At 45.3% G+C, this 27,128-nt stretch overlaps 1 protein-coding gene across 16 annotated transcripts in view; it reads right to left on the bottom strand.

The window, feature by feature from the left end:
* UBR4 (ubiquitin protein ligase E3 component n-recognin 4) overlaps positions 1-27,128 on the bottom strand; it is a 185,801-nt gene that overhangs the window by 75,942 nt on the left and 82,731 nt on the right. For 3 of the 16 annotated variants that reach the window (XM_068241725.1, XM_068241718.1, XM_068241717.1), the window contains 19 exons: positions 25,003-25,066; positions 24,788-24,922; positions 23,128-23,302; positions 22,889-23,038; positions 22,688-22,809; positions 20,195-20,306; positions 18,025-18,096; positions 17,732-17,871; positions 17,462-17,639; positions 11,460-11,564; positions 11,064-11,219; positions 6,351-6,519; positions 5,025-5,121; positions 3,783-3,890; positions 3,585-3,701; positions 2,656-2,865; positions 2,022-2,171; positions 1,663-1,890; positions 1,504-1,582 (listed from right to left, as the gene is read on the bottom strand). In XM_068241725.1, the coding sequence (XP_068097826.1) occupies positions 1,504-1,582; positions 1,663-1,890; positions 2,022-2,171; positions 2,656-2,865; positions 3,585-3,701; positions 3,783-3,890; positions 5,025-5,121; positions 6,351-6,519; positions 11,064-11,219; positions 11,460-11,564; positions 17,462-17,639; positions 17,732-17,871; positions 18,025-18,096; positions 20,195-20,306; positions 22,688-22,809; positions 22,889-23,038; positions 23,128-23,302; positions 24,788-24,922; positions 25,003-25,066 (2,567 nt within the window). The remainder of the gene's footprint in view (positions 1-1,503; positions 1,583-1,662; positions 1,891-2,021; positions 2,172-2,655; positions 2,866-3,584; positions 3,702-3,782; positions 3,891-5,024; positions 5,122-6,350; positions 6,520-11,063; positions 11,220-11,459; positions 11,565-17,461; positions 17,640-17,731; positions 17,872-18,024; positions 18,097-20,194; positions 20,307-22,687; positions 22,810-22,888; positions 23,039-23,127; positions 23,303-24,787; positions 24,923-25,002; positions 25,067-27,128) is intronic. The other 13 variants (XM_068241722.1, XM_068241721.1, XM_068241728.1 and 10 more) reach the window with 10 other exon arrangements.

A 27,128-nucleotide genomic window follows, 5' to 3' on the forward strand; every position in this document is an offset into this window, starting at 1 on the left:
ACTGACGAGATCTCCCTTCAGTCAGGGGCACCTGTAGCTACTTAGTATTAGGTACCCAGAGCTATCTTCAGTATTAAAGGGCACCTGTAGTTACCTATGACTGGCAAGTAAGAGACGTGAAAGCTGGTAAAGCCAGCATACTTGAAATGAGAAGTCTAGGGTGCCAGGACATCTGTGCCTATAGGCGCCTGTGATGTAAATCTAGGTCTGATTACACTACCATCTTATAGTGGATGGAAACCCTGCCCTATGACTCAGATACACCAGTGACAGGAGCAGCATGCTGGAGTGAGCAGAGAAAGCTGGGAGCAGTGCAGGCGATCATCATACATATTGCCTACCACAGTCACTGTGAAAGATACTCTGTATGGCTATTCATTGTGACATTGAATCCCTCCACTGGCTTCCTTTCCTGTCCAGAATCAGATTCAAGATACTGTGTCTGACCTACAAATCTGTCCACAAAACCTGCCCAACCTACATTTCTGATCTTACTCAGAGGTACACACCTAGCTGCTCACTCCGTTCTTCCAATGAACTTCACCTAACCGCCCCCCGCATCACCCAGTCCCATGCACGCCTCCAGGACTTCTCAAGAGCTGCTCCAACACTATGGAACTCCCTACCTCCACCCATTACAGTAGGGCAGCTCCCTCCTTCAACATCTTCAAGAAGGCCCTCAAAACTCACCTTTTCAGTCTGGCCTACTACCCCTCACAAGTGCTCTAAACCCGCAGCTGAACTCTGGTCCCTTACCTTTCGTGTCCCTACCTCTCCCTCTAGATTGTAAGCCTTTGGGCAGGGTCCTCCTTTTGTGTCCTACCTGATCATGCACCTCCATTACTGTGCACCCATCCTATAACTTGCCTAATCTCCATGCGCCCCTCCAGTGACCGACTAAGCATTACCTTGTACTCATACTGTGCTGCATGATCTGGTCTTTCTTGTATTCCTGTATTGTCATATTGCTGTATGTCACCCATAAATATTGTCTGTAACCTAAACTAATGTCCAGCGCTGCGTAATATGTTTGCGCTTTATAAATACAATAAATAAATACATTTAAAGTGACACTGAAGCGAAAGAAAAAAAGGATATAATGAATGAGTAGTACGAATAAGTAATAGAACATTAGTAGCTAGGAAAAGAGTCATTTTTATAGCTTTTTTTTTTCTTTTTTTTAATAACATTGCATGATTCTCAACTATTTGCAGTTTAAAAACCACACTCTGCATTTTAAACACTGAAAAGGAAGGAGCAGAGCTAATGACCCTTTGAACTTCCCTGCAGTAAAATCTTCTCTGAAATTGTCTTTCGCCGTTTCTTTGATGTAGAAGTGCGTCAGAAAATAGCATTGCTCTCTGACTAAATTAGTCAGAGAGCTCAGAGAAGCTTTGCTACTAACGTTCTATTTCTTAGCTGTACTGCACATACAGTTCATTATATCATAAGTTTATTTTCACTTCAGATTCCGATTATCTGCCAAAACCCTGACTTGCTTACAGTCATCTTTGATGCAGAATTTCTGCCAGTTCACGGTTCTCTGAGACGCGATTTCAGCACAGGCCTTGAGATGTTCCATCTGAAACACAAACCATGCCATTCGTAAGCCGTATTCTATCATAAATAGACCTAGGAGAATCTGTAAGTGATTAATCTTACCAGATTAATGAGGGTGTCGTACTGCAGCGCAGAGCCTGAGCTCGCGGTCACCACGCCCCCCCGCAGGAAAATGCCATGCTCCTCCAGCAGCTTCTTGATGCCACGGACGTGCGAATCCAGCGTGTGCAGATCTCGCAGTTGGCGGTATTTCTCTTTCGAGCCACAGATAAACAAGAGGAGCTTCCGGACTTGGCGGCGGACAAACGGAGTCTGCTGGATCATGAGATACTGAAAGGAGGAAGATAAACAGATACATCTCATCAATACTCCTTTCTACAAATATCCTATAATACTGGGCTGCTTTAGTAATACAGAAAGGCAAACGCATGCATTTTGGATAGCAGCTCCTCTTTGCTGACCTCAGACAGGAAGTAGAACCAGGAATGGTCAAAGACGGGTGGGGGGATTCTAGAGTTTGTGTCGGCAATCTTCTTTATCTGGTAGGGCAGGCGGAGAACCATCTCAGTCAACAGCTGCGTGTACGCCTGGAACACATCGGCGGCGTGACCCTGCACAAAGAGAAAGCAAAAGGAACATTACAACTGAACTACATCTTTGATTCAAAAAAACACAAGTCTGAGCAGTGGAGGGACGACAGAATAGCGCATCATGCGGCAGGAGTGGGTGCTGGGCAGACAATACGATTAGCAATCGCTGGGGTGAGTTGATTCGCCGGGAGGATCGCTCGTGGGTTGGGGGTCGGCGGCCGCTGCACACACATCTATTGACTCATGCGGTCGTTAATAAATCCAGTGAAATATGGGCGCACAAATGGAAAATTTTAATTACAAAACAAAGGGGCCTGATGGACCAATTAGTGGTGAAATTGGCAATTAAACTGTTACTTACCGCAGGACAGAAGTACACATTACCCTATTAGCACCACATGTGTTACCAGGTAATGTGCATTGCGGTAATAGAGTAATACACACAGGCCCAAGGTATCTTGGGGCCCTTAAGGAACAGGAAGTCCTCGGATCTCTCAGTCCTCACCTTGACGTACTGTCGTAGGAAGAACGGGCTCATGTCGGGAGGGGAGGAGGTGGTGTGAGGTTTTAGCAGTTGGCTGGCGGCCACAGGCTCCTCGTCACTCTGTTGGCTCTTCCAGTAGTCCAGGAGGGACTTCAGAACGTGGAGACAGTAGTCCACGGCTCCGGAACTCAGTAAGGCCGTGGCTGTGGCGCTGGATATTAGGGAGGACGACTGTGGAGACAGCAGAGACAAATATGACTTAACTTACGACAAAATCTAACATTATATGCTAGTGACCATTTTAGGAAAGGCTGCCTAGAACAGCATTCAGTAGGACACCTGACATCTGAGTCTAGTCTCTATTTAATCTCTGTTCAGGTTTTCTTTAAAACAAGCAATATGGATAGGAAATTGCAAAAGCAACTGTGCCATGCAAATTGTCTGAACACACTACGTTACTCGCATCACAAAGTGTGAAACAGCGCTAAATCCTATTTTGCTTCACAATAGTAGCCATTTCAAAGGCAGACTGTATATAAAACAAGACAGAACATTTATATTGCGCTTTTCTCCTGGCGGATTCAAAGCACCAGAGCTGCAGCCACTAGGACGTGCTCTATAGGCAGTAGCAGTGTTAGGGAGTTTTGCCCAAGGATTTCTTACTAAATATATGCTGGCTTACTGAAAAGGAAGAGCTGATATTTAAACGCTGGTCTCCTGTGTCAGAGGCAGAGCCCTTAACCAGTACATTATCCAGCCGCTAAGCCTATAAGAAACATGGCAGATGAGGGACGGAATAGCTCAGGTTAATGACCTGTTAATAATTCTGGCAACTATTGGCATCTCTCTGACCATCTCTGATGAGAACTTTCTAATATTTCTCAAAGACACGGAAAAGTGTTACTGGATCCTCTTCAAATGTCCAATATCCGTCCAGTTATCCTGCTCACCTCACAGACTGAAGACTTGGAACCGGACTTGGTCCTGGACATGAAGACGCTCAGCAGCCTCATGACCACCAGGTGGACCTCGTTCAAAGCTGTCCGTTCATTCTTCTTGGAGACATCCTAAGACAGGAGAGAGTAAAGGCATGAGCGTGTGTTTCATGCACAACCAGAGCAGATCTCGGGGCTTACTCAATGCGCTACCTTCTTATCCAATCCAAGCTCAGCGATGAGTTGGGACAGAAGATTATCCAGAGCGCCTTTATCCTTCTCATCTTCTCCATCCAGATCAGCGGTCAGCATCAGCACCACCTGCAGATATATGGCAGCGCTAAGTCTTCAATTCACTAAGGGCCGTTCAGTATAAAATAATAAATGTGCTTGCATGCCACTAGAGGGCTCTCCTCTGTGCACAAGTCAATAAATCTCCATGTCTAAGGGGATACAATAAAGTCTCAATGAATGTCTACTGCATCTTTTTTTTTTTTACTTTCTGATGTCCCACCCGGTAGTGCATTGGATCAAGTGGAGTGAGTAGTAGGGCAGGATGGCTCTTCTCATCGGCTATCTCCCTTGATTATACATTTTACCGAATGTCTGTTAGTTACCGACAGCTCCAGCTTGGTCTTAAAATATCGAACATCTCACTTGTTTTACCACATGCTCTAATCTTTGTCAATTGAGGTATTTACCAGTCAGTAATTTTACTTTTCAGTGTGGTAACAGCCTTCGTAAATTGGCATTTAATAATCAGTTCAGTAAAATCAGCTGTTTTATCAGCTGAATTATCGAACGCAGATAATGCATACCTTCCAACTTTTTGAGATGAGAAAGAGGGACACTTAAGCCACACCCCTAGTCACGCATAGCATAAAGGTTTCATAAGAAAAATATGTTGTTTTATAATTCAAACCACACTGGTGCTTTCTATCTTGGTTCATTTCCCTACATATTAACATTCTAAAATTAGTAATATATCAATTTAAAGGATGAGAATACAGTTTAGAGTCAAACACATTTTTTTAGTAGAGAAATATATATATTTACATAGAAAGAGAGACAAAGTCCTGAAAGAGGGACAAATGAGGAGGAAAGAGGGACAGGGCTCCCAAAGAGGGACAGTTGGGAGCTATGGATAATGGTTAGTGAAGGAGCTATGGATAATGGTTAGTGAAGGAGCTATGGATAATGGTTAGTGAAGGAGCTATGGATAATGGTTAGTGAAGGAGCTATGGATAATGGTTAGTGAAGGAGCTATGGATAATGGTTAGTGAAGGAGCTATGGATAATGGTTAGTGAAGGAGCTATGGATAATGGTTAGTGAAGGAGCTATGGATAATGGTTAGTGAAGGAGCTATGGATAATGGTTAGTGAATTGAAGCCAATGTGGGAGATCTGTGTTACTGGCAGGAAAAACCCTAACAGGTCGGCCTGTACCCTCTTTACCTGCATGTAGGGGATGGCCCGGACCCCTCCTACATTCCGCAGACTCTGCAAAGACTGAAGGAGGCGTTCCAAAAGCATCAGCCGAACCATGTGAAGTCTACAAGTAGGATGAAAGCACAAAAGATACTCAGATTAACAACACAACAAGCATCAGCAATAAACATCAAGTACAACTTCGACTTTTCTAGTTAGTTTCTTGAAGACAGGGGTGAAAAATGGTCTTTTATTTGAGCACATAAAATTGATGAGGCATCTTCCTCAGGTCTGTGAAAAAACAGGTGCCTGAAAGTGAAACCGTAACCAAGAAGTGAACTTCATCCCAATCAGTAGCTGATACCCCCTTTCCCACGAGAAATCTTTTCCTTTTCACAAACAGATCATCAGGGGACTCATGATTGCTGATATTGTGGTGAAACCCCTCCCACAGTGTGATGTCAGGACCATGGTGCTGACATCACACTGTGGGAGCCTTGTTGCATTGTGGGAAATAACAGCTGTTTCCAACTGCCAAAAAAACCAAGCAGTTCCTCCTTCCATGACAGCAGTAAAAATGTCGCCATGTGAGAAATGTCAAAATGTAAATCAGGGAGAGGAAAGATTTTACAATGGCCAAACACTGACTAAAGTGCTTTATTTTTACAATAATTATGTATAAATATACATAATTATTGTAAAAATAAAGCACTTTTTATTACATTTTCACTGGAGTTCCTCTTTAACTGTTATGGATGTAGCAAGCATGAGCACCTTTATGTCAGACAGACACTCTCATGCTTGCTACACAGCCATAGTAGCTTTATTAGCACACCTTTTTATGCACTTTGTGCCCCCCCCCCCCCCCCCCCCCTTTAGTGTCTTGTCATAACTCTTTAGTTTGTCCTAAAGAAAATTCAGATTGCGACCAAACAGTTCCTGACGCAGACCTGGAAAACCGAGCGGGGACGGTTAACTTCCCACCTGCTCTGACAGTGGTTGCAAGGATTTGTAACCCACCTTTGTGAGTTTATCCATTCTTACCAATTTGCTTTTCAGAATCTTACACAATTCTGCACCATTGAGCTCCTTTTGTCTTTTAGATGAGCCTGGGGTTGTTACAATCACAGGAATCATCCACATAAGCTATCTCTATTAAAGTAAGTATCTGACTTGTTTTTTGTTTTAATTTTTTTATTACAGGTTTACTGTAACAGTCAGCCAAGGCAGGACTGCCAGGCAACTGGAAATAAATATGGCAGCCTCCATATCACTCTCACTTCAGGAACACCCCTTGAAGTCACACACAGCGGAAGCCAGTTACATTGTACTATGGTGCTGATGTGTACAGACCTGTTGCTGGTGTGTACATCCCCTTCATTCTCTCCCTCTCCCTCAGAGCCCTCTCCTTCCTGCTGGCCGGCTGTGGTGCTGATGGCTCCGATGCTGGAACTGATGCTGCCTGGTCCAGTCGGGTGACCTTCCACGGTTGTGTCCCCATAGGCACTGCTCCGACCTGATACTGGAAGAGACGGAATGTGGTCAGAGGTGTCAGGCTAGGAAACGCCCTTCCACCAATCACAGTACTCTACTCACATCAACATGTGGTAACAGTGCATCACATACATGTAATGGCAGTGCAGTACACACACACACACCAACATATAATCACAGTGCACCACATACATGTAATAGCAGTGCAGTACACACACACACCAACATACAATCACAGTGCACCACATACATGTAATGGCAGTGCTGTACACATAAACACACACCAACATATAATCACAGTGCACCACATACATGTAATAGCAGTGCTGTACACACACACACACACACACCAACATACAATCACAGTGTACCACATACATGTAATGGCAGTGCTGTACACATAAACACACACCAACATATAAACACAGTGTACCACATACATGTAATGGCAGTGCAGCACACACACACCAACATATAATCACAGTGCACCACATACATGTAATGGCAGTGCTGTACACACACACACCAACATACAGTATAATCACAGTGCACCACATACATGTAATGGCAGTGCTGTATACACACACAAACATATAATCACAGTGCACCACATACATGTAATGGCAGTGCTGTACACACACACCAACATATAATCACAGTGCACCACATCCATGTAATGGCAGTTCTGTACACACACCAAAATATAATCACAGTGCACCACATCCATGTAATGGCAGTGCTGTACACACACACCAACATATAATCACAGTGCACCACATCCATGTAATGGCAGTGCTGTACACACACACCAACATATAATCATAGTGCACAACATCCATGTAATGGCAGTGCTGTACACACACACACACACACCAACATATAATCACAGTGCACCACATCCATGTAATGGCAGTTCTGTACACACACGAACATATAATCACAGTGCACCACATCCATGTAATGGCAGTGCTGTACACACACACACCAACATATAATCACAGCGCACCACATACATGTAATGGCAGTGCTGTACACACACACCAACATATAATCACAGTGCACCACATCCATGTAATGGCAGTTCTGTACACACACCAACATATAATCACAGTGCACCACATCCATGTAATGGCAGTGCTGTACACACACACACACACACACCAACATATAATCACAGTGCACAACATCCATGTAATGGCAGTGCTGTACACACACACCAACATATATTCATAGTGCACCACATACATGTAATGGCAGTGCTGTACACACACACCAACATATATTCATAGTGCACCACATACATGTAATGGCAGTGCTGTACACACACCAACATATAATCACAGTGCACCACATCCATGTAATGGCAGTACTGTACATACACCAACATATAATCACAGTGCACCACATGTAATGGCAGTGCTGTACACACACCAACATATAATCACAGTGCACCACATGTAATGGCAGTGCTGTACACACACCAACATATAATCATAGTGCACCACATCCATGTAATGGCAGTGCTGTACACACACACCAACATATAATCACAGTGCATCACATACATGTAATGGCAGTGCTGTACACACACACCAACATACAATCACAGTGCACAACATCCATGTAATGGCAGTGCTGTACACACACACCAACATACAATCACAGTGCACAACATCCATGTAATGGCAGTGCTGTACACACACACCAACATATAATCATAGTGCACCACATCCATGTAATGGCAGTGCTGTACACACACACCAACATATAATCACAGTGCACCACATACATGTAATGGCAGTGCAGCACACACACACCAACATACAATCACAGTGCACCACATACATGTAATGGCAGTGCTGTACACACACACACCAACATATAATCATAGTGCACCACATACATGTAATGGCAGTGCTGTACACACACCAACATATAATCACAGTGCACCACCTACATGTAATGGCAGTGCTGTACACACACACACACCAACATATAATCACAGTGCATCACATACATGTAATGGCAGTGCTGTACACACACACCAACATATAATCACAGTGCATCACATACATGTAATGGCAGTGCTGTACACACACTAACATATAGTAACAGTGCTCTGCACACACCACAAACTTTTTCTTTGTAAATCATTTTCAGAGATCTGAGGCTGTGAGCACACTTCTGTTGCGACCACACCGCATACACGTGTGGAGCAATGAATTTAATTTGGAAATGAGTGCAGGAAAAAGCAAACTTAAGTGCCATTTAAAATCGTGGCAAATAAAGCAAACAAACGCAAACGTCATGTAACTCCCGAGCAGGCTATCGACTACAATAGCCAATGTGGAAGTACGTGTTTTACCTAAAGCAGGGAACAGACCTGTCAGCCACATGCGGGTAAATGCGCAGCAACACGCCCACCACTCAAGTCAAAGGCCCCCTCAGGAAATATACTTTATTTTCATCCCTTCGCATTACGATTGTGCTTTTCTTTCCACATTTTAAAATCGTGCAGCCTTTCTGCTTTTTTCCCACACAACACACGTTCCCAATTAAAGTATATTTTGCCACAATGCAGAAAATCGTGAACCAACGTGGTAAATTGCGAACCAATGTGGAAATTCGAACAGAAAAACATTTAAAAACTACTGAAACCGCAAAAGTGGGTGGAAAAAATGCTGGGATGCGTGGATCTGCTTTACTGCTCTGCTTTACTGGACCACTCAGAACACGGATTGCAATTCTGACCCCAATCTATTCCCGAATGGTCCAATTTGCCAATTTGTCCAGAATAAGCATCCATGAACGAGAACGTCAGTGACTATTATGACAATTATGACTATTTATGACAAAGCAGAACCTGCATCGTTGTACGGCAGCCAATCAGAGTAAACACCGGCACCTACGGATCACATGAGCCCATTACTTTTAATCCCCCCCCCCCCCCCCCCCCGCAATCTTCTGGTGTAATCCCTTGGGGTAGACAAATTCTTCTAAACTTGCAAAAGTCAGGCCATCAGGCCAGCCACCGTCTGTCATATACTGCAATTTAAATCATATTCTAAGATAAACTGGTTGCACAACCGTAAAGTGGAACTTTAGTGAACAGCCCCAACATAGGGCTGGTTGATCATTGTCGAGATTGTTGGGGTCCTGAAGTATGCAGGTAAGAGCCCACACAAACAACTTTTGCTAACTGCATGCCTATTCTATTCAGTCAAATAAAATATGTCCCTCAATGAAATAAACCACCCAAAACAACTCAATTAGAACAAAGGTCTGCCTGAAGTCAGAATGCCCCTTTAAATAACAAATAAAGTGCAACCTCCCCCCCCCCCCCCCCAAGTGCCCTCCAAATAAATAGGCATCACAAGCGTTGGTGCCCCTAGTAGACAAAAACCAATATGATGTGGCTAATTTTTCCCAGACTGCACCAGCAATGGTCATCGCACATGGTGCTTGTTGGACAATGCTTCCATGGATAAATCTCCTGGAGCTGTATCGCTCCAACTGTAAAACTTTAAATGTCTTCTCAGCGACCGTCTTTTCAGAAGGGATAGCGAGATATAAGGCCCAGCTGCTCCCCTGCAGAAGACTCAAAGGACAAAAAGGTTTTTTCGTTTGTATTTAATTTTGGTGGGAGTCTTTTTTCTCACTTTTAATGCTAGAGAGGGCACACATGATGTGGTTGCTGCTTGTCCACCTAAAAGTAGGCTCTCTCCAACCTGGAACCTGAACCAAGACCGTCATCTTTGTTAAAGCGGAAACTGTAGCCACAACATTCCAATCAGTAGCTGATACCCCCTTTCCCACAAGAAATCTTTTCTTCGAAAGAGCATCGGGGGGGGGGGGGGGGGGGGGGGGTTTGCTGTGTGGCTGATACGGTGATGAAACCCCTCCACAGTGTGATGTCATGACCAAGGTCCTGACAGTTTTCTGCTTGTGAACCTCGGTGCATTCTGGGAAATAATGGCTTTTCCCAACTGCCCGGCAAGCACTATCTCCCTCTGTGCATAAAAGTCTCAGTAATGAACATTCCATACAGATCACCTGGCAGGACTAAAGATTTCACCACCAGTGATACATTTTGGTTATTAATGTAAATCGGGGAAAGATTTTACAATGGACAAACACTGACTACATAATTTATAAATTAAAAGTGAAAAAATAAGCAATTTTATTAATTACTTAATTTTGGCTACAGTTCCACTTAAGTTTAAGTTAAAGGTTTAATACAAATCTGTTCTGCTGCTGAACTATGATCAGATATTGGGAGGGGCTACCTGCAGCCCCTGACCATGTGCATCTCCCAGCATGCATTCTGGTAGGTACTATACCCTGGTCATAGTCACATGATCAGGAGCACAGCCAGAGTTTTTAACTTTTTATCCACCAAAGAAGTTAAAGAAAAATACATTTAGTGCTGGGTGACATTTATTGCTGCTGTCCTACACACAGTACAGGTCCGCTTTAAGCACATCCAGATGCATTTCTGCCACTCACAAGCTCATGCAGACGTCAGAATGAATGAGGACCTCGACTCACTGAGCCTACACAAGACAGACGTACCACTATGCTCACCAGCCACCGAGTCCACGGCACTGCCACCGCTCTCCGAACCCACGCTGCCTCCGTGGTCTGCAGGGGAGGTGCGCAGCGTGGAGCCATCGGTTGCGGCTGTGCTTCCTTCATCGTCTGATGCTGGAGCTATAAGCATGAGGAGAGCTGTTACAGGTAAAAACACAGTCTCTAACTACCGAGCCAGCAAAACACAGTCACCCCGCCTCCCAACCCCGCCCACAAAGCAGCGGTAGCAAAGCGAATCAATAGACAGATCCCAGCGGCATCCCCCGCCCCCCTCCCCACCAGCGAAGCTGCCATTGATTAGCACACAAAGCCAATACTTGTCATTACACGTGCCGTTAGATTGAGGAGAGCCCAGGCGTTCCGGAGCTCCTCAGTTACCTGATGCTGTGGTGTCAGATAAGGTTCCGGCATCTAAGGAGGAGGAGCTGGGGCCCTGCCCAGACAGTCCCAGACTCTGCAGACCCAGAGCACTGCTGCTGCTGCCTGTGAGACAATCAGGAGATTATCTGCTATGAACGATGTCACACAAAACCAAGCATTCCAAGCTCTCCAAGCTGCAACTTGCAAGTCCGCCCTTCTAAAGGCGCTCATTCTTGCTCAGGATGGCAAAACAGAGGCCAGTCCATCCAGAACTAACATTTCATGCTTTGGATGAACGCTGGAAAGTTAAAGAGTACCTCCAGTATTAAACACATAGCTGGCCATGCCAGGCTCTGTTCTAATGTTACAGGATGGGGGGGGTGTCACTTACCTGATCGGTCGTTACTCATTCAGCTCCGCCACCCACAGAGAAGCAACAGTGGCGGTATTTACAAAGTCCTTCCTACCCCAATCCGTGCTGTCGGGGTCCACCCCGAGCTTGCCAGCCGCTGCCTAAATGGTGGCTACCAAGTTGGGGGCGAGCCACGGCAACACAGAGGGAGGTCACAACTGCTTACCCGAGGAGGGGTTGGGGCAGAGCATCGCCTTACAGCCGATCAGGTAAGTAATTAACCCTGTGACGACCACCAATTCTGCATCCTGAAATTACAGGCTGTGTCTTGTACACTGGAAGTACTTGTTGAAGAGGCACTGTAGTCAGTGTAGTGACATATAGTAGAATGCAGTAAATTATTCAAGATAGCCACTTCTATGGTAAACATCAGGAACACTTCCTATATCTAGATATTGCTGTATATTGGTATGAAGCCCCGCCCACCCATGCTTAGCCTAGGCTGATTAGCTATGCGGAATTCTCCTCCCAGAGCATTCTGGGAAACCTGGTGTTATTTTTACTGACTTCAGAATGCTCAGTAAACATTCAACAGAGCTGCACCTGACAGGACTGAAGATGTCGCCACCTGTAATAAATCTCAGAATGTAAATCAGGGACAAAGATTTTACAATGGGCAAACACTAACTAAATATAAATACTAGTATTATAAAAAATAAGCAGTTTTAATCATTATGTTATTTACACTACAGTTCCTTTTTACACCACCTCATTGGTGTGCTCTGCCTCTTGGGGGACTAGTATAGAGGAAAAAAACATGGCAGCCTCCGTATCCCTCAACTTCAGGTGTGCTCCAAGGACAACTGAAACATGTCGGATATCAAGGCTGCCAGATTTATTTTCTTTTAAAGCAGACCCAAACCAAACCTTTTTTTTATATTCAAAATATTTACTTGCACCTCTCTGACACATACAAAGATAAATAAACACTCCTTCAAGCCTATGAGCATTTCAGTGCATGCTTTTCACCCTTCTCTTTTCATAACTATGGTTATACAGGTGGCAGCCATTACTTCTGAGCTAAGTAGGAGGTTTTACATCAGGAGGTGTGTTTGTCATCAGCTACCCTCCCTGACAGGGGCGTCATCTATGTGAAATCTCACACAAGCTGAGATCACCTCCCCTGTGACATCAGTAGCAGCCTGTGTTTTGTTTTTTATCTCCTCCACTAGTCTGCCGCATTCTGTCCCGGCAATATGAAAGGAAGGGAGGGGTTCCTAATGAAGTAAAATTGATAAATAAAATGGCCACCTGTAAGCCATTTTGCCATACTTCCTTTGTTCTATACAGCATAAGACTAGTTCTCTTCTTTCACATGTTTTCATGGGTTTGGAATGTGCTACTAGGGATGATTTGTCAGTCTTGTAGATAAGGATGGCGCTGTGTGAATCTCACCAGTCAAACTAGCCTTAAATTAAACAAGCTACTGATGAAACATATACCTCTAATAATAATTAACGACTGACTGATCTCATCCACTTAAATATTAATATGTATTCATGTATTCATTTATGCTGTATTCTGTATTCCAATAGTTAACTTAGAGATTTTGTGAGGATCCAATCAGGTTATTGGTAGGAGGAATGATTGTAATGTGTAATTTGGGGTATATAACTTCAGTTATGAGCTTTGCAAGTTAGACATTGCTTTGCTATGATTCAGTGCATGTCTCCTGTACAGTAAATAAACCAATACTTTACTTCCAAGACATCGATTTGTGGTATTTCACAACACTCCAATAAATGTAAAATATCTTATATTTGTCATCATGCAGCTGAAAAAAGGCTGCTATTCATTATTATAAGTTAGAAAATAGATTTTGTTTCTGAATTCTTATATTTTTAACTTGGGTCCACTTTAAGCAATACCAGTTTCCTGGCTGTCCTCCTGATCCTCTTCCTCTAGTACTTTCAACCATAGACCCTGAACAAGCATGCAGCAGATCAGGTGTTTCTCACATTATTGTCAGATCTGACAAGATTAGCTGCATGCTTGTTTCTGGTGTTATTCAGACACTACTGCAGCCAAAAAGATCAGCAGGGCTGCCAGGCAACTGGTATTGTTTAAAAGAAAAATAAATATGGCAGCCTCCATATTCTTCTCACGTCACTTGTGCTTTAAGGGCCCGTCTCCCATTGTACAGGCATCCTCCTCCAAGACTAACGCTGGGATTGGTGCAGATGTGATTACGCATTCAAATTACTCAAGCCATGCCACACATGATTCGGATGAGTCGTCTGAAAAATGTTGCGGGCACAACGTTCTCTCTCCCCACACGAAAATTCGGAAGCAGCATATGGATTTTAATAGGCTGCGATTCCCCATTCAAATTTGCATGAGGGGAAACGATTCAAACCACTCCTAGGCTAGTGTAAACAATTCTTAAATCTCACGCCTCCACCTGGGCCAGCACAGGACGGCCGCTAAAGTACTCGTAATCCCACACCTGCACCTGGGCTAGCACAAAACGGCCGCTGAAGTACTCGTAATCCCACACCTGCACCTGGGCTAGCACAGGACGGCCGCTAAAGTACTCGTAATCCCACACCTGCACCTGGGCCAGCACAGAACGACTGCTGAATGACTCGTAATCCCACACCTGCACCTGGGCCAGCACAGGACGACCGCTGAAGTACTCGTAATCCCACACCTGCACCTGGGCCAGCACAAAACGGCCGCTGAAGTACTCGTAATCCCACACCTGCACCTGGGCCAGCACAGGACGGCCGCTGAAGTTCTCCTAATCCCACACCTGCACCTGGGCCAGCACAGAACGACTGCTGAATGACTCGTAATCCCACACCTGCACCTGGGCCAGCACAGGACGGCCGCTGAAGTTCTCCTAATCCCACACCTGCACCTGGGCCAGCACAGGACGGCTGCTGAAGTTCTCCTAATCCCACACCTGCACCTGGGCCAGCACAGGACGGCCGCTGAAGTACTCGTAATCCCACACCTGCACCTGGGCCAGCACAGGACGGCCGCTGAAGTACTCGTAATCCCACACCTGCACCTGGGCCAGCACAGAACGACCGCTGAAGTACTCGTAATCCCACACCTGCACCTGGGCCAGCACAGAACGACCGCTGAAGTACTCGTAATCCCACACCTGCACCTGGGCCAGCACAAAAACGGCCGCTGAAGTACTCGTAATCCCACACCTGCACCTGGGCCAGCACAGGACGGCCGCTGAAGTTCTCCTAATCCCACACCTGCACCTGGGCCAGCACAGAACGACTGCTGAATGACTCGTAATCCCACACCTGCACCTGGGCCAGCACAGAATGACCGCTGAAGTACTCGTAATCCCACACCTGCACCTGGGCCAGCACAGGACGGCCGCTTAAATTCTCCTAATCCCACACCTGCACCAGCACAGGACGGCTGCTGAAGTACTCGTAATCTCACACCTGCACCTGGGCCAGCACAGGACGGCCGCTGAAGTGCTCCTAATCCCACACCTGCACCTGGGCCAGCACAGGACGGCTGCTGAAGTTCTCCTAATCCCACACCTGCACCTGGGCCAGCACAGGACGGCCGCTGAAGTACTCGTAATCCCACACCTGCACCTGGGCCAGCACAGGACGGCCGCTGAAGTACTCGTAATCCCACACCTGCACCTGGGCCAGCACAGGACGGCCGCTGAAGTTCTCCTAATCCCACACCTGGGCCAGCACAGGACGGCCGCTGAAGTTATCCTAATCCCACACCTGCACCTGGGCCAGCACAGGACGGCCGCTGAAGTTCTCCTAATCCCACACCTGGGCCAGCACAGGACGGCCGCTGAAGTTCTCGTAATCCCACACCTGCACCTGGGCCAGCACAGGACAGCCGCTGAAGTACTCGTAATCCCACACCTGCACCTGGGCCAGCACAGGACAGCTGCCTAACTTCTCCTAATCCTGCACCTGGGCCAGCACAGGACAGCTGCCTAACTTCTCCTAATCCCACACCTGCACCCAGGGCCAGCACAGGACAGCCATTGACACCCTCCTTAGACAAAAAGGGACAAATCCAAAGTTGACCTTCCACACTAATCTTTTATTGTATAAAATCAATATAATTTCACATGTGACTAAACACACACACAAAAAAAAACACCAAGAAAAAGCCAAGACTGAATAGCACAAGGAAAGGACAGCTATTCATACAGTCCCGTCACCCAGAGGCATATGGTAGAACCCAAGGCTTCCTGGCCACACACACACCCCCACCCAGGACCACCACCATTGAAGAAGGAAGCACCTTTGTTTTTAGTGAAAAAGACACACCTGTGGCCGTAATAAAAATAAACCTTACCTTGTTTCTTTAAAATGCCTAATAGACTTAAGCCTCGTGCACGTGCCACCGAAGCGGCCAGTAATGACAGACTCTGCAGAAAATATGGCCTGTGTACAGCAGCCCCCCGACCCCTTGGGCACTGAAAAGCCTGGTGGAACGATTAGGCCAGGTGCCGCCCGAGGGTATTATTATGCCCACTAACTTCTCCTGGTGCATGACGTCACTCCCCCACCACTCTGTTGCCCCTCCCCCCCATACAGCACCTGAACAGAGAGCTATTGACAGGTCTGCACAGCCTCGGCCCTGCATGGTCACCCAAGAGATTGAGTCCTGATCAGACATGCCTAGTTACGTGTGTGTAAAGCTTCATCAACATGTCTTCCTGGTCCTTCCTTCAGTAATCTCAATGAACACGCTACTCTGTGTTATATAAACTAACGATGTGACATTCCCACCCAATATCCTTTCTCTAGTATAGGCTGAAATCTACTGGACTGCTGACGATTCTAAAAAGCGCTCTGCCAATGTAAGTGTATGGAGTGGGTCCTGCAGGAGCAATTGCAATTAAGGCAAATCACAATTGCAGGTCCTGCAGCAGTCTGGGAGTGACTGCGCTCCAACACAAAGTATACAAGTGCTGCAAAACTGTCTACAGCAATCGACTGAAGCGTCATTTTAAAAGTGGACCCAAACCCAGCAGTGTCACTCAGTCTCAACATGCTGGGCAGAAAAATGAACTAGACAGAACTTCCCCACAGCAATCGTAAATCCACCTATAATGGTTAAAAAGCTGATTTCCTTGTTCTGATGTCACATGATACAGCTGAACGAATAACTGCCTATTGTGTCAGCTGATAGGAAACAGTCTGCAGCCTAGCTTTCTCTGCTCCCTCTATCCTGCTGCTACCTGCACTAGTTTAACCAAATGCTTACCGACACATGGAGGAGGAGCCTGAGCATTGCAGCACATCAGCTCCTCCCTATGTGAACTGTTATAGGCGGACTTCTGACTTATGGGTGAGCAGAAGCAGCAGGCTAGAGGGAGCAGAGAAAGATAGGCTGCAGATAGCTGCACAGTAAAGTTATCCAGTTGGCATTATCACATGAAAGGCAAGTATTTTTGCTGTACTACATGTGAAGAATGAGTGTTTTTATATTCATTGTAGAGAGAATGTATAATATTTTACATACTAAATATAAAATAGAATGAATACGAAAAAATGTTATCCTCTTTAAACTGACTAGGAAATATTACACAAGATGATGTCATGCTTGGCAGGTCAATATCTTTATAACAGGTCACATGACCCAGTAATGGACAACCTACCTTGCTGGTCTTGTTGTAGACTGAGAGCGATTGCAAGTTCCACCATGGTCTCATCGTCAGCATCAGGAGGGATATCCAGCATGGGTGGAAAGCCTTCTGCTCCTGCCAGTAGAGCCTCCAGAGGGGATGGGTTCCCATTATTGACACTGTCTGCACTCTCGAGGACCATCGATTCAGACTGACGAGACAAACCAGACAAGGTTACCTCTCCGTGGTGAAGAGTCTCTTTGCAATTAAAGATAGGTTGAGCAAGGCTGGGTCAGTACACACAATTCTCACCACCATCTCAAAGTCTCCATGGTCGACTTCGTTCTGCTCCTGGCTGGGCTGCCGGATGTGATCTCCGTTTTGGATCACTGATGTCTGGATTTTATCCTCCGCTTCATCATCGTCGTCATCATCCTTGTCACCTTGTGAAGGGGAGGGGAAAAGAACACCGATCAGAACTGCATTCCTTGGCACCCGGATAAAACAACATGGCTGCCTGCATGTCACATCACTAGGACCACCACAATAAAAGGAGACCCTTTCTAGCCAAGGGTAAGAGAAACCCGAGTGCTCACGGTTAAAGAGGTCCTTGTATGGCGGAGGCATCCTAATTACAGCCACCCCTGAAGGAAACCAAGCTCTCCAACCTAGAGAGAATTAAAACGATGATGTACTGGGGTTTGGTTGGACACCTTGTCATTTCAGGTAGACAGGAGGATAAGATGCAGGTATCTCATATAGAATACTACACGGCCGTCTAGACAAGACTGGCAGGAGCAACAAGCAATGAGGAATACAGAAATAGGCACAAGGTTTTGGGGTAGGAACAGCAGAATAACCTAAGAGGACTAAAAAAGGGTGACAATCAAAGGGGATAGGCACAGCAGACCATGGTCTACAAACCCTGCAGTATTTCAATGCGGAACACAATACTGTGAAGCCATGCAAATAGGTATTTGTAGCACATTCATGTAATTAAGGCACTGGGATACTTGGGCACATGGCAAAGCCAAAAAACGTCTCAAACTGCTCCTGCAAAAGTCCCGGCATCATTACGTTCTCAGGGGTAAGACGTAGTTCGGCAGCCAGCTATTACAGGCAGCCGAAATACGCTGTTTTTATAGTAATTTGGACCCTGTCTTTTGACGATGCCTAAATTACTGACAATGCTGATATTCCCGTAATTCACATCCTGGCCTATGGCGGCGCATGGTGCACCCAAATTTCCTGTGCAATTTTAGCCTGTCTCTGTTTGTAGCAGAGTTTGTTAGGCTTTACTACATAGGTTTTATCATAGCAAGTCCTTTTAGGCTAGGTGTACACTAGTGCGGACAATTGTACCATGCACGGCTATGGGGATTCAGATGTGTTGTGCACAAAACTGTCGAACATGATTCGGAAGCAGCCTATTGATTTCAATAAGCGATTCCGTGTCTAAATTTGCGTGCGGGAAACCGCTGCTACTCAGGTGCAGTGGAAACGGGCACTAAGGCCTGGAACCCACTGGTAGCGTTTTGCCCAAGCGCTGCAACAATGCAATCCTATAGGGGTGATTCCACTTTCAATACTGCCATCGCGGTGCACATGGAAATCACTGCATGCATTTTAGGAGCGATCTTGGCGTGACCACATGAGCGGCTGCAAAGCCAAGTCGTGATCGCTCCGGGAATAGTGTTTGAAATTGCAGGACTTCCCTGATTCTGGAATCGTAAGCATTTAGCAATTTCCAGGAAAGTGCTGCCAATGGGTCCTAGGCCTTATGGTTGCTTGAGGAGGCCTTCAATTACTCTAGTCCAGGATGTACTAAGTACAGCCTAAACAGTAAGGTAGGTGGGGTGGTAGGATCACTGGGAAAAAGCAGATATAGGCAAGTCCAAGTGTCCCACCTCTTATATGGATGATTTATATCCCATAGGTCTGCTGTGCCCCTCAATGAACAATACAACATGATTATTTTGAACACAGATGTTGCCAAAACTTGATCACAGTAATCAAATGGCGGCCCTTTCGGACCTTGAAACACCAACAGACTGCAAGCAGAAGCGGCCCAATGGGCTGTCAGTGTAACACCTAACCTGTGTTAAGAGAAACCTGATGGGAGGAGAAGATGGATGAGGCCACAGAGAGCAAGCCTAAATGGTTGAACTAGTCCTCTGCCACTTAAGATGGCCACATTCCATACAATCTTTATTGTAGAATCTTTGTAGCTTGAGGTCCTAGCTAAAGACATCTAAAGTACAGCGGGTTAATTTACCCTCACAATACACAATCAAACCTGGATAAGAGACAGTATGATTTAGATTGTATGGTGTATGCCCAGCTTAGTTCAAGATCTGACTGTGCGGATGATATTCTTGCTGCAGGTGCGACTAAACTAGGGATGTTCAATGAGATGCAAATAATTTTGAGTCAATGAGGGATTATGCAAATGTATACATCTTGAAAATGGACCAATGGAATGTTACCTCAGCAGGATTGGATCATTTTCAATATGGCTACATTTGCATAACGCTGCACCAACTGGAAATGATTTGCATCTTATTGACCATCCCTTAACTAAACTACTGAAAATGAAAGTCAACCATGACGGCCTGTGAACTGGTATTATGTAACAAGGAGTAAAGATGGCCCCCTCCAGATTCTTCTCACTGCAGGTTCCCTTTAGGTCCAAGGCACAAGGGAAGATTCTCTGATGTCCTTCTAGGCTATGTCCAAAGTCGTGTCACATGCAGAGCAGCTCCTTACCCATGGGTGTGTTGCTACGCGGAGAGGACGGGAGCGTTACGTGACGGCGTTTATTTCTGGGACGCAGCACGCGGATTAGAGCCTGCTTGCAAGAGAAGCTGACTGCCGGATCCTGCAAAAGGAGGAACAGTTCAAAAATCAACACACATGGCCCTTAAAAGCAAAACTGAAGTTTAGAATAACAAAAAAACCTTTCAACTCAAAGGATCGCACATCTTTAGGTATAAATACAGATGCTGGACCGGTAGTAATCCGCAAGTCCATAGAAGGTCCATACACTGTATACTGGCAAATGTATCTTTATTGTTCCATCACACAGAATGACACTATCTGAACAATGATCATTTCAGGACCAAACAGGGTCTCCTTTATCAAGGGACAGTACAGCTCACAAAGAGAGATCCTGTCTGGCCCTGGAATGATTGTTGGCAATAATTGTCAGTTGGTGTCTGTGCGATGGAACAATAAAGATACATTTCCAAATATTCAGTGTGTGGACCTTCTATAGACTTCTACAATTAAAAACCATCTCTAAATCCTTAAAGTGTTTAAGCTTAAAAAAAAAAGTCCTTAAAGGGTACCAAAGCAAAAAATAAACATAATAGCTGGCCATACCTGGGGGTACTACAGAACCCCATAAACCAAGAAGGCTCTTCAGTTTATCCAGCCTCCCTTCCGTCTTTGCGCACCCTCCTCCTGTTCAGAGCTGCAGATGAGACAAGCCACAGCAAAGGTGCATGCTCTGTCCTCAGTACACTCACTTCAACAACTGAACAGCAGTAGCAGCCAAATTCGTTTAGGGCATGTATGGTTCAGATACATCTGTAGCCAGGCATGCCCAGAATTATTCTGCCCAAAGTTCCAGCACACAGCACTAATTGCGCAAAGAAGGCACATGAAAGAACTGAGCTTGCGCCCTTTCACACACAAACAGAGGGAGGAGGGGGTGGATGCCTCAAAGACACAGAATACAAGGGGCTGGAAGAATCCCCAGGTTAGTCAAACTTTTTTTTGCTGCCTTGTGTATCCTTTAAAGAGACTCTGTAACAAAATTTTGAGCCTTATTTCTTCTATTCTATAAGTTCCTATACCTGTTCTGATGTGGTCTGTCTTACTGCAACCTTTTCTAATTGCACTGTCTGTAATAAATCTTATCTCCTTTCCTCTGTCGGGCAGAGGCTGGAATGTGTGGAATGTGCAGCACTGCTTGTCATTGGCAGAAGCTTTACACACCCCCTCCAAGCTCTGCATGAATCACACAGTAAGCTGTTCTCAGCCTATGATACTCTGATTAGAAGCCAGTCATTTGTTTGTAAACACTGCCTAAAACTGTTAATTACAAGCCAGGATTGCAGCAGGGAGTGACAAAAACAGCACAGAGGGGCCCAGGAGAACATAAGGAATAGAAAGGTATGCTTTTTGCTGTAAGAATAGTAAAGTACAGATTCTCTTTAAGGGATAAGGTGTTTTTTTTAAGGGGTAAAAACCTCAGAACCCGAAGTGGTTAAAGCGGAATATAACCCTGCATTTTAACTTTGCTCTAAAACATTATTTACAGTATATTATATGCAACCAGAATTTTTTTTTTTACTAGACCAGCATTGGAAGGGTTACACAGGGCTTTAAAGTCCCTGGAGATTTTTGCAGACGCATCCGAACTTGAGTTAGATACTTTTTGTTTACACAAATGTATCTTATGCTGGGAATACACGTTTCGTTTTTGCCTTCGTTTTAGCCTTCGATTCGTTCAGTAAACGAATCGAGTGTTGAAAACGTATGTGAAAATAGTCATAATCTCATTATAGTTTCGATTAATAGACCCCAAAAACGAACGACTAGTGATCGAACATGTTTGATATTATCTCTCTTTATCCATCTAATCGAGTCATTGGTAGGCTTGATGGTTGTTCAGATCGATTATATGTTCGTTTATGTTAGTCCGTCCCTGTAAAAAGGGATTTTCGTTTCGTTTCTTTGCAGCCTTCGATCATTGGAAAAACGAAACCATCAGAATCGAAAAAAAAAACGAAACCATGGGTGGTGATATTAACCGTACGTTCGATTATTTCGGGAACGAAAAGGACAAAAGGCACAATCGAAACGAAGGCTAAAACGAAGGCAAAAACGAAACGTGTATTCCCAGCATAAGTGTTTATTGTGACTCACTGTCTCTCACAGAGAAGGAGTTGGAGGGCAGCCAAAGAGTGTGTAACATTTCTAAATATATACATATAACTAAATAGAATGTAACTATCTGAACGTCTGCTCGGAACTTAAAACCTCTGTGTTTAACCCTTCCAATGCTGGTCTAGTAAAAAAAAAATGCTTTTTGCATATAATATGCTGTAAATAATGTTTTAGAGCAAAGTTGAAATGCAGGGTTATATTCCGCTTGAAGTATTTTTCTCTTTTTTACCCTTGTGTGTACAGTTTGGCGAGGACAAGACAGAGAGGCAGTAGAAAACGGGGTAACTGGCTGTGGTCTGTACTTACTGGGCACAGCAACATCTGCATGTAGATTTTGGAGGCCAGGTTAATGCAATCAAGCTCACAGGTGCAGTAGCCATGAATGATGTCCACCAAGGCATTGACGGTGGCTTCAACGTGGGTGAGACCTGCCAGAGACAACACAGATCACTTATAATGCCAGCATTCAGCACCACTGCAGTACAAAAGCTATATGTGCTGACGTACCTGGCAGGCACGCAGGGGCCAGGAAGGCATTCTTGGGTTTGGACGCATGCAGCTTCCAGAACTGGTTAATCAGCTGAGTGATGAAACCGTAACTTTCTTCACTTTCTCCAGTCTTCCCTGGCTCTTTAACGTCTTCGCTGTTATCAGAGGCTACATTTTTTTAGACGAGAAACAAGCATTTTATCAACGACCTGATAAACCAGCTGTGAAAGAAAGAGCTCCTTAGAAAATGGACTCACCTGTCTCTCCGGTGGGGAGTTTGGAGTCTGTATAATGGACCAGGTTGCTGGGACGCATGATGGCGATGGATCGAGCGGTAATGACCAGTCTCTGGAACACCTCTGGGTCCAGGTCCTTCCCATCCCGGCTGCAGCTAGTCAAACTCTGAACAGCGTTGCTTAGCAAGGCCTGATCCTTCACGAGGGGGTAAGAGAGATCCCAAGTCAACAGGAATTTTAATTAAAACCACTCTATTGTAAAAATTAACAAGTGCAACTAAACCCAGAACTGAACAAGGCCAATTTTCAGTACTATTTAATGCATGTATATATTTTTTTTCAGTGCTCCATAATTGTGAATAAATGCTTTTAAATAAGTTCTGGATAGATTTAATTACCCTCATTATTAATGCTTAAGTGCTAACATCTAGGGTCTATTTCAAAGTCTATCTATACCTTAAAGGATACCCGAACTGACGTGACATGATGAGATAGACGTGTATGTACAGTGCCTAGCACACAAATAACTAGGCTGTGTTCCTTTTTTTCTTTCTCTGCCTGAAAGCGTTAAATATCAGGTATGTAAGTGGCTGACTCAGTCCTGACTCAGACAGGAAGTGACTACAGTGTGACCCTCACTGATAAGAAATTCCAACTATAAAACAGTTTCCTAGCAGAAAATGGCTTCTGAGAGCAAGCAAGAGAAAAAAGGGGAATTTCTTATTTTCTTATCAGTGAGGGTCACACTGTAGTCACTTCCTGTTTGAGTCATGACTGACCCAGCCACTTACATACCTGATATTTAACTGTTTCAGGCAGAGAAACAAAAAAAGGAGCACAGCATAGCTATTTGTGTGCTAGGCACTGTACATACACATGTCTATCTCATCATGTCATATGTCAGTTCAGGTATCCTTTAAAGTAAAAAAAAAAATTGTCCCAGTTCTGGCTGGTAAAGAATTGCTGTATAGGGATGGTCAATGAGATGCAAATAGTTTTGAGCTGATGCAGCATTATGCAAATTGTGTATGCAAATTTATGCAGCTTGAACATGAACCAATCAAATTCTGCTGAGGTAAAATTCGAATGGTCCATTTTCAATCTGCATAAATTTGCATACAAAACTTGCATAAATCTGCATCGACCATCCTTACTGTTGTATTACTTTTTCCTCCACAGCATCTTGTGCACATGCAGTGTAATGTTACTCTGCAGCGAAAACAGTCAGTACAGTGACAATAACCTGCACTCTACGAGGACAGCAGGTGCTCCATATTAAACTGAACTTTGAAGTAAACCCGAGTCGGCCCATAAAAAAAGTGAGATACTTACCTAGGCAGAGGGAAGCCTCTGTATATAGTTTCGCTTCCTGTAACCTCCTCGCCCCAAACACTGCTGCGCTAGGAGCCTCTGAACACATCTGACAAAGGCTACTTGCTCTGGCTCCGTGCAACCGTAGCAGGTGTAGTATGGCCACGATTGTACACAAAGAGGAGCACAGCCACAAACTGTCAGAGGGTCCCGGGCAGCAGTGGTGGTCTCAAGGAGGACATGGGAAGTCTCTCGAGGATCCAAAGGCTTCCCTCTTCTTAGGTAAGTAGCTATTTTTTTTTACGTGCCACCTCTTTTTCTGTAACAAGCAGGCAAGGGTTGTCACATGACAGGAAGCCAGCTGCACTACCTTGTGGTTGTGGTAGGCAGAGCGGCTGGTGTGCAGGCTGGCCAGGAGGCTCTTGGTTTGAAGCTGGACGCTGGATGGCGTCGGCATAGATAGGAGAGAGGTGGCCAGTTCCAACGCTGAAGCTTTGTTTTTCTCCTGAGAAGTGAAAAAAATAAAAAGATTAGTTCGGTAACCCCCTGGCTGTTTACACACAAGGTAAGTATGGCGCTTATTACCTTTTCCGGTACCGGTCCGAAGGAGAAACAACTTTCCAGAGCCTCCAGGGAGCTTCCAACCAGTCTGTGCGGAGATAAAGCATAGCAAGTGGGTAACCCAACTCCTGTCTATCCCCCCTGGCTATGGGAACTCATCGGCAATGCTCAGGTACTCCTATTACTGAAAGGATTACTAGTTCTACACTAGAGGTGGCCAAATGAGATGCCAAACAATTCAAGTTGATGCAAGTTTTACATTTCATGCAAACTTGCTAGTAAAGGTAGCCAAACATCTAGCGATGATGGACAGATTTGACCGAGAGACAAATCTCTCTCTAATCAAATCTAAATAGAGAGATCTGTCGGCTGCCCATATACCGCAGGCTGATTCCCGATGAATTTCAGCATGAAACCTTTAGGAAATTGTCCGAGTCCTCTGCTGCCCCCTAATGTATAAATGTACTCCATGTGTGTGCATTTATACATTACCTGTCCTGTGTCGCCCACCACATGGTGCCCATCAGTCTCTTGATTCCCCCACTCTTCCATTAGCGCTATGCACACCACCGCATGTAGCACGTGGCGTGTGACATCACAAACGTGCCACGCCGGCGGAAGAGCAGGGGATTCCAAAGGTGGATGGTCACCACGTGGTGGGCGACACAGGACAGGTAATATATAAACAGGGGGGCACATTTATTCATTATGGGTAACAGCGCTGAGGATTTTGTCGCTCGTTCCAATATTGCTTGCCATTACTGCTGTGCACCCGATCTACCACTGAGGACCGACATTTGGCAGCATCAGGGATTGGGCCTGCTCTTGGCGGCACAGATTTTCATCCTATTCGATAATCAACGAATAGGATGGTCGATCGGCTGCCAAGTCGAGAGATGAATGGACACCTTAATGGGAAGATTTGTACATTTGCATAAAATTAACATATTAGCATCTCTCATTGACCATCTCTGCTCTACGCTATATCTGGCGTCAAAATGACATAGGAAGGTTAATGCAAAACAGTGCCTGGGTGCAAGCAAGCCACTTGAAGCTGCAGGCCTATGCTGTTATGTTGCTGCTCTCTGTGCATCACACGCCTACACTGAACGCTGCATCCGGGATCTGTGAGCGGCAAGCTGCGTCTAACAGTCTATGGAAGCTAAAGAGGAACCCCAGCCAGTGATTAGACAGTCGGGAAGGTTTTAAAGCAAACCGGAAGCAAAAAAACCTTGATAGAATTAACTGTATCCGTAGTATGGATAATGAATAGCTACATTAGTAGCAAAGTAAAGAGTCATTTTTATTTTCCTAGTTACATAGTTATTTGGGTTGAAAAAAGACATACGTCCATCGAGGTCAACCAGAAAACAAAGTACAACTCCAGCCCGCTCCCTCACATATCCCCTGTTGATCCAGAGGAAGGCGAAAAACCCTTACAAGGCATGGTCCAATTAGCCCCAAAAGGGAAAAAAATTCCTTCCCGACTCCAGATGGCAATCAGATAAAATCCCTGGATCAACATCATTAGGCATTACCTAGTAATTGTAGCCATGGATGTCTTTCAACGCAAGGAAAGCATCTAAGCCCCCTTTAAATGCAGGTATAGAATTTGCCACAACAGTTATATTGCTTTTTTTTTTATTTTTTTTTATAACATTGCATCATTCTGTCACACTTCAATTAAGGACCAGGGCTTTTTTCAGTGATCGGTGCTACGTGGGCTCTCCAGCCCGCAGCACCGATCAGCAGTGAACCTTGGCGATCAGACTTCCCCCCTCCCCTTTTTTCCCCACTAGGGGGATGTCCTGCTGGGGGGGTCTGATCGCCGCCGGCTACCCGCGCTTTCCGGGGGGGCTCTCCTCCTCCGCAGCGCTTTCCGCCCTCCCCGGCTTTCCCTACCTCTCCCTTAGCATCTGATAGCATAGCCTTCAGCCTATCATATGCCGGCGATCCCCGGTCGATCTACGTCACGGCGCTGCTGCGCAGCAGCGCCGTATGATGTAAACAGCGGGGATTTCTTCCGCGCGTGTTTACATTTTGCTGGCGAGCCGCGATCGGCGGCTCTCCGGCTGTTCACGGAGACACCCTCCGTGAACGGACATGGAAAGGCCGCTCGATCGAGCGGCCGTTTCCATGGTAACCCACTT

The sequence above is a fragment of the Hyperolius riggenbachi genome, chromosome 6, assembly GCF_040937935.1.
Source record: "Hyperolius riggenbachi isolate aHypRig1 chromosome 6, aHypRig1.pri, whole genome shotgun sequence".
Classification (NCBI taxonomy): Eukaryota; Metazoa; Chordata; class Amphibia; order Anura; family Hyperoliidae; genus Hyperolius; species Hyperolius riggenbachi.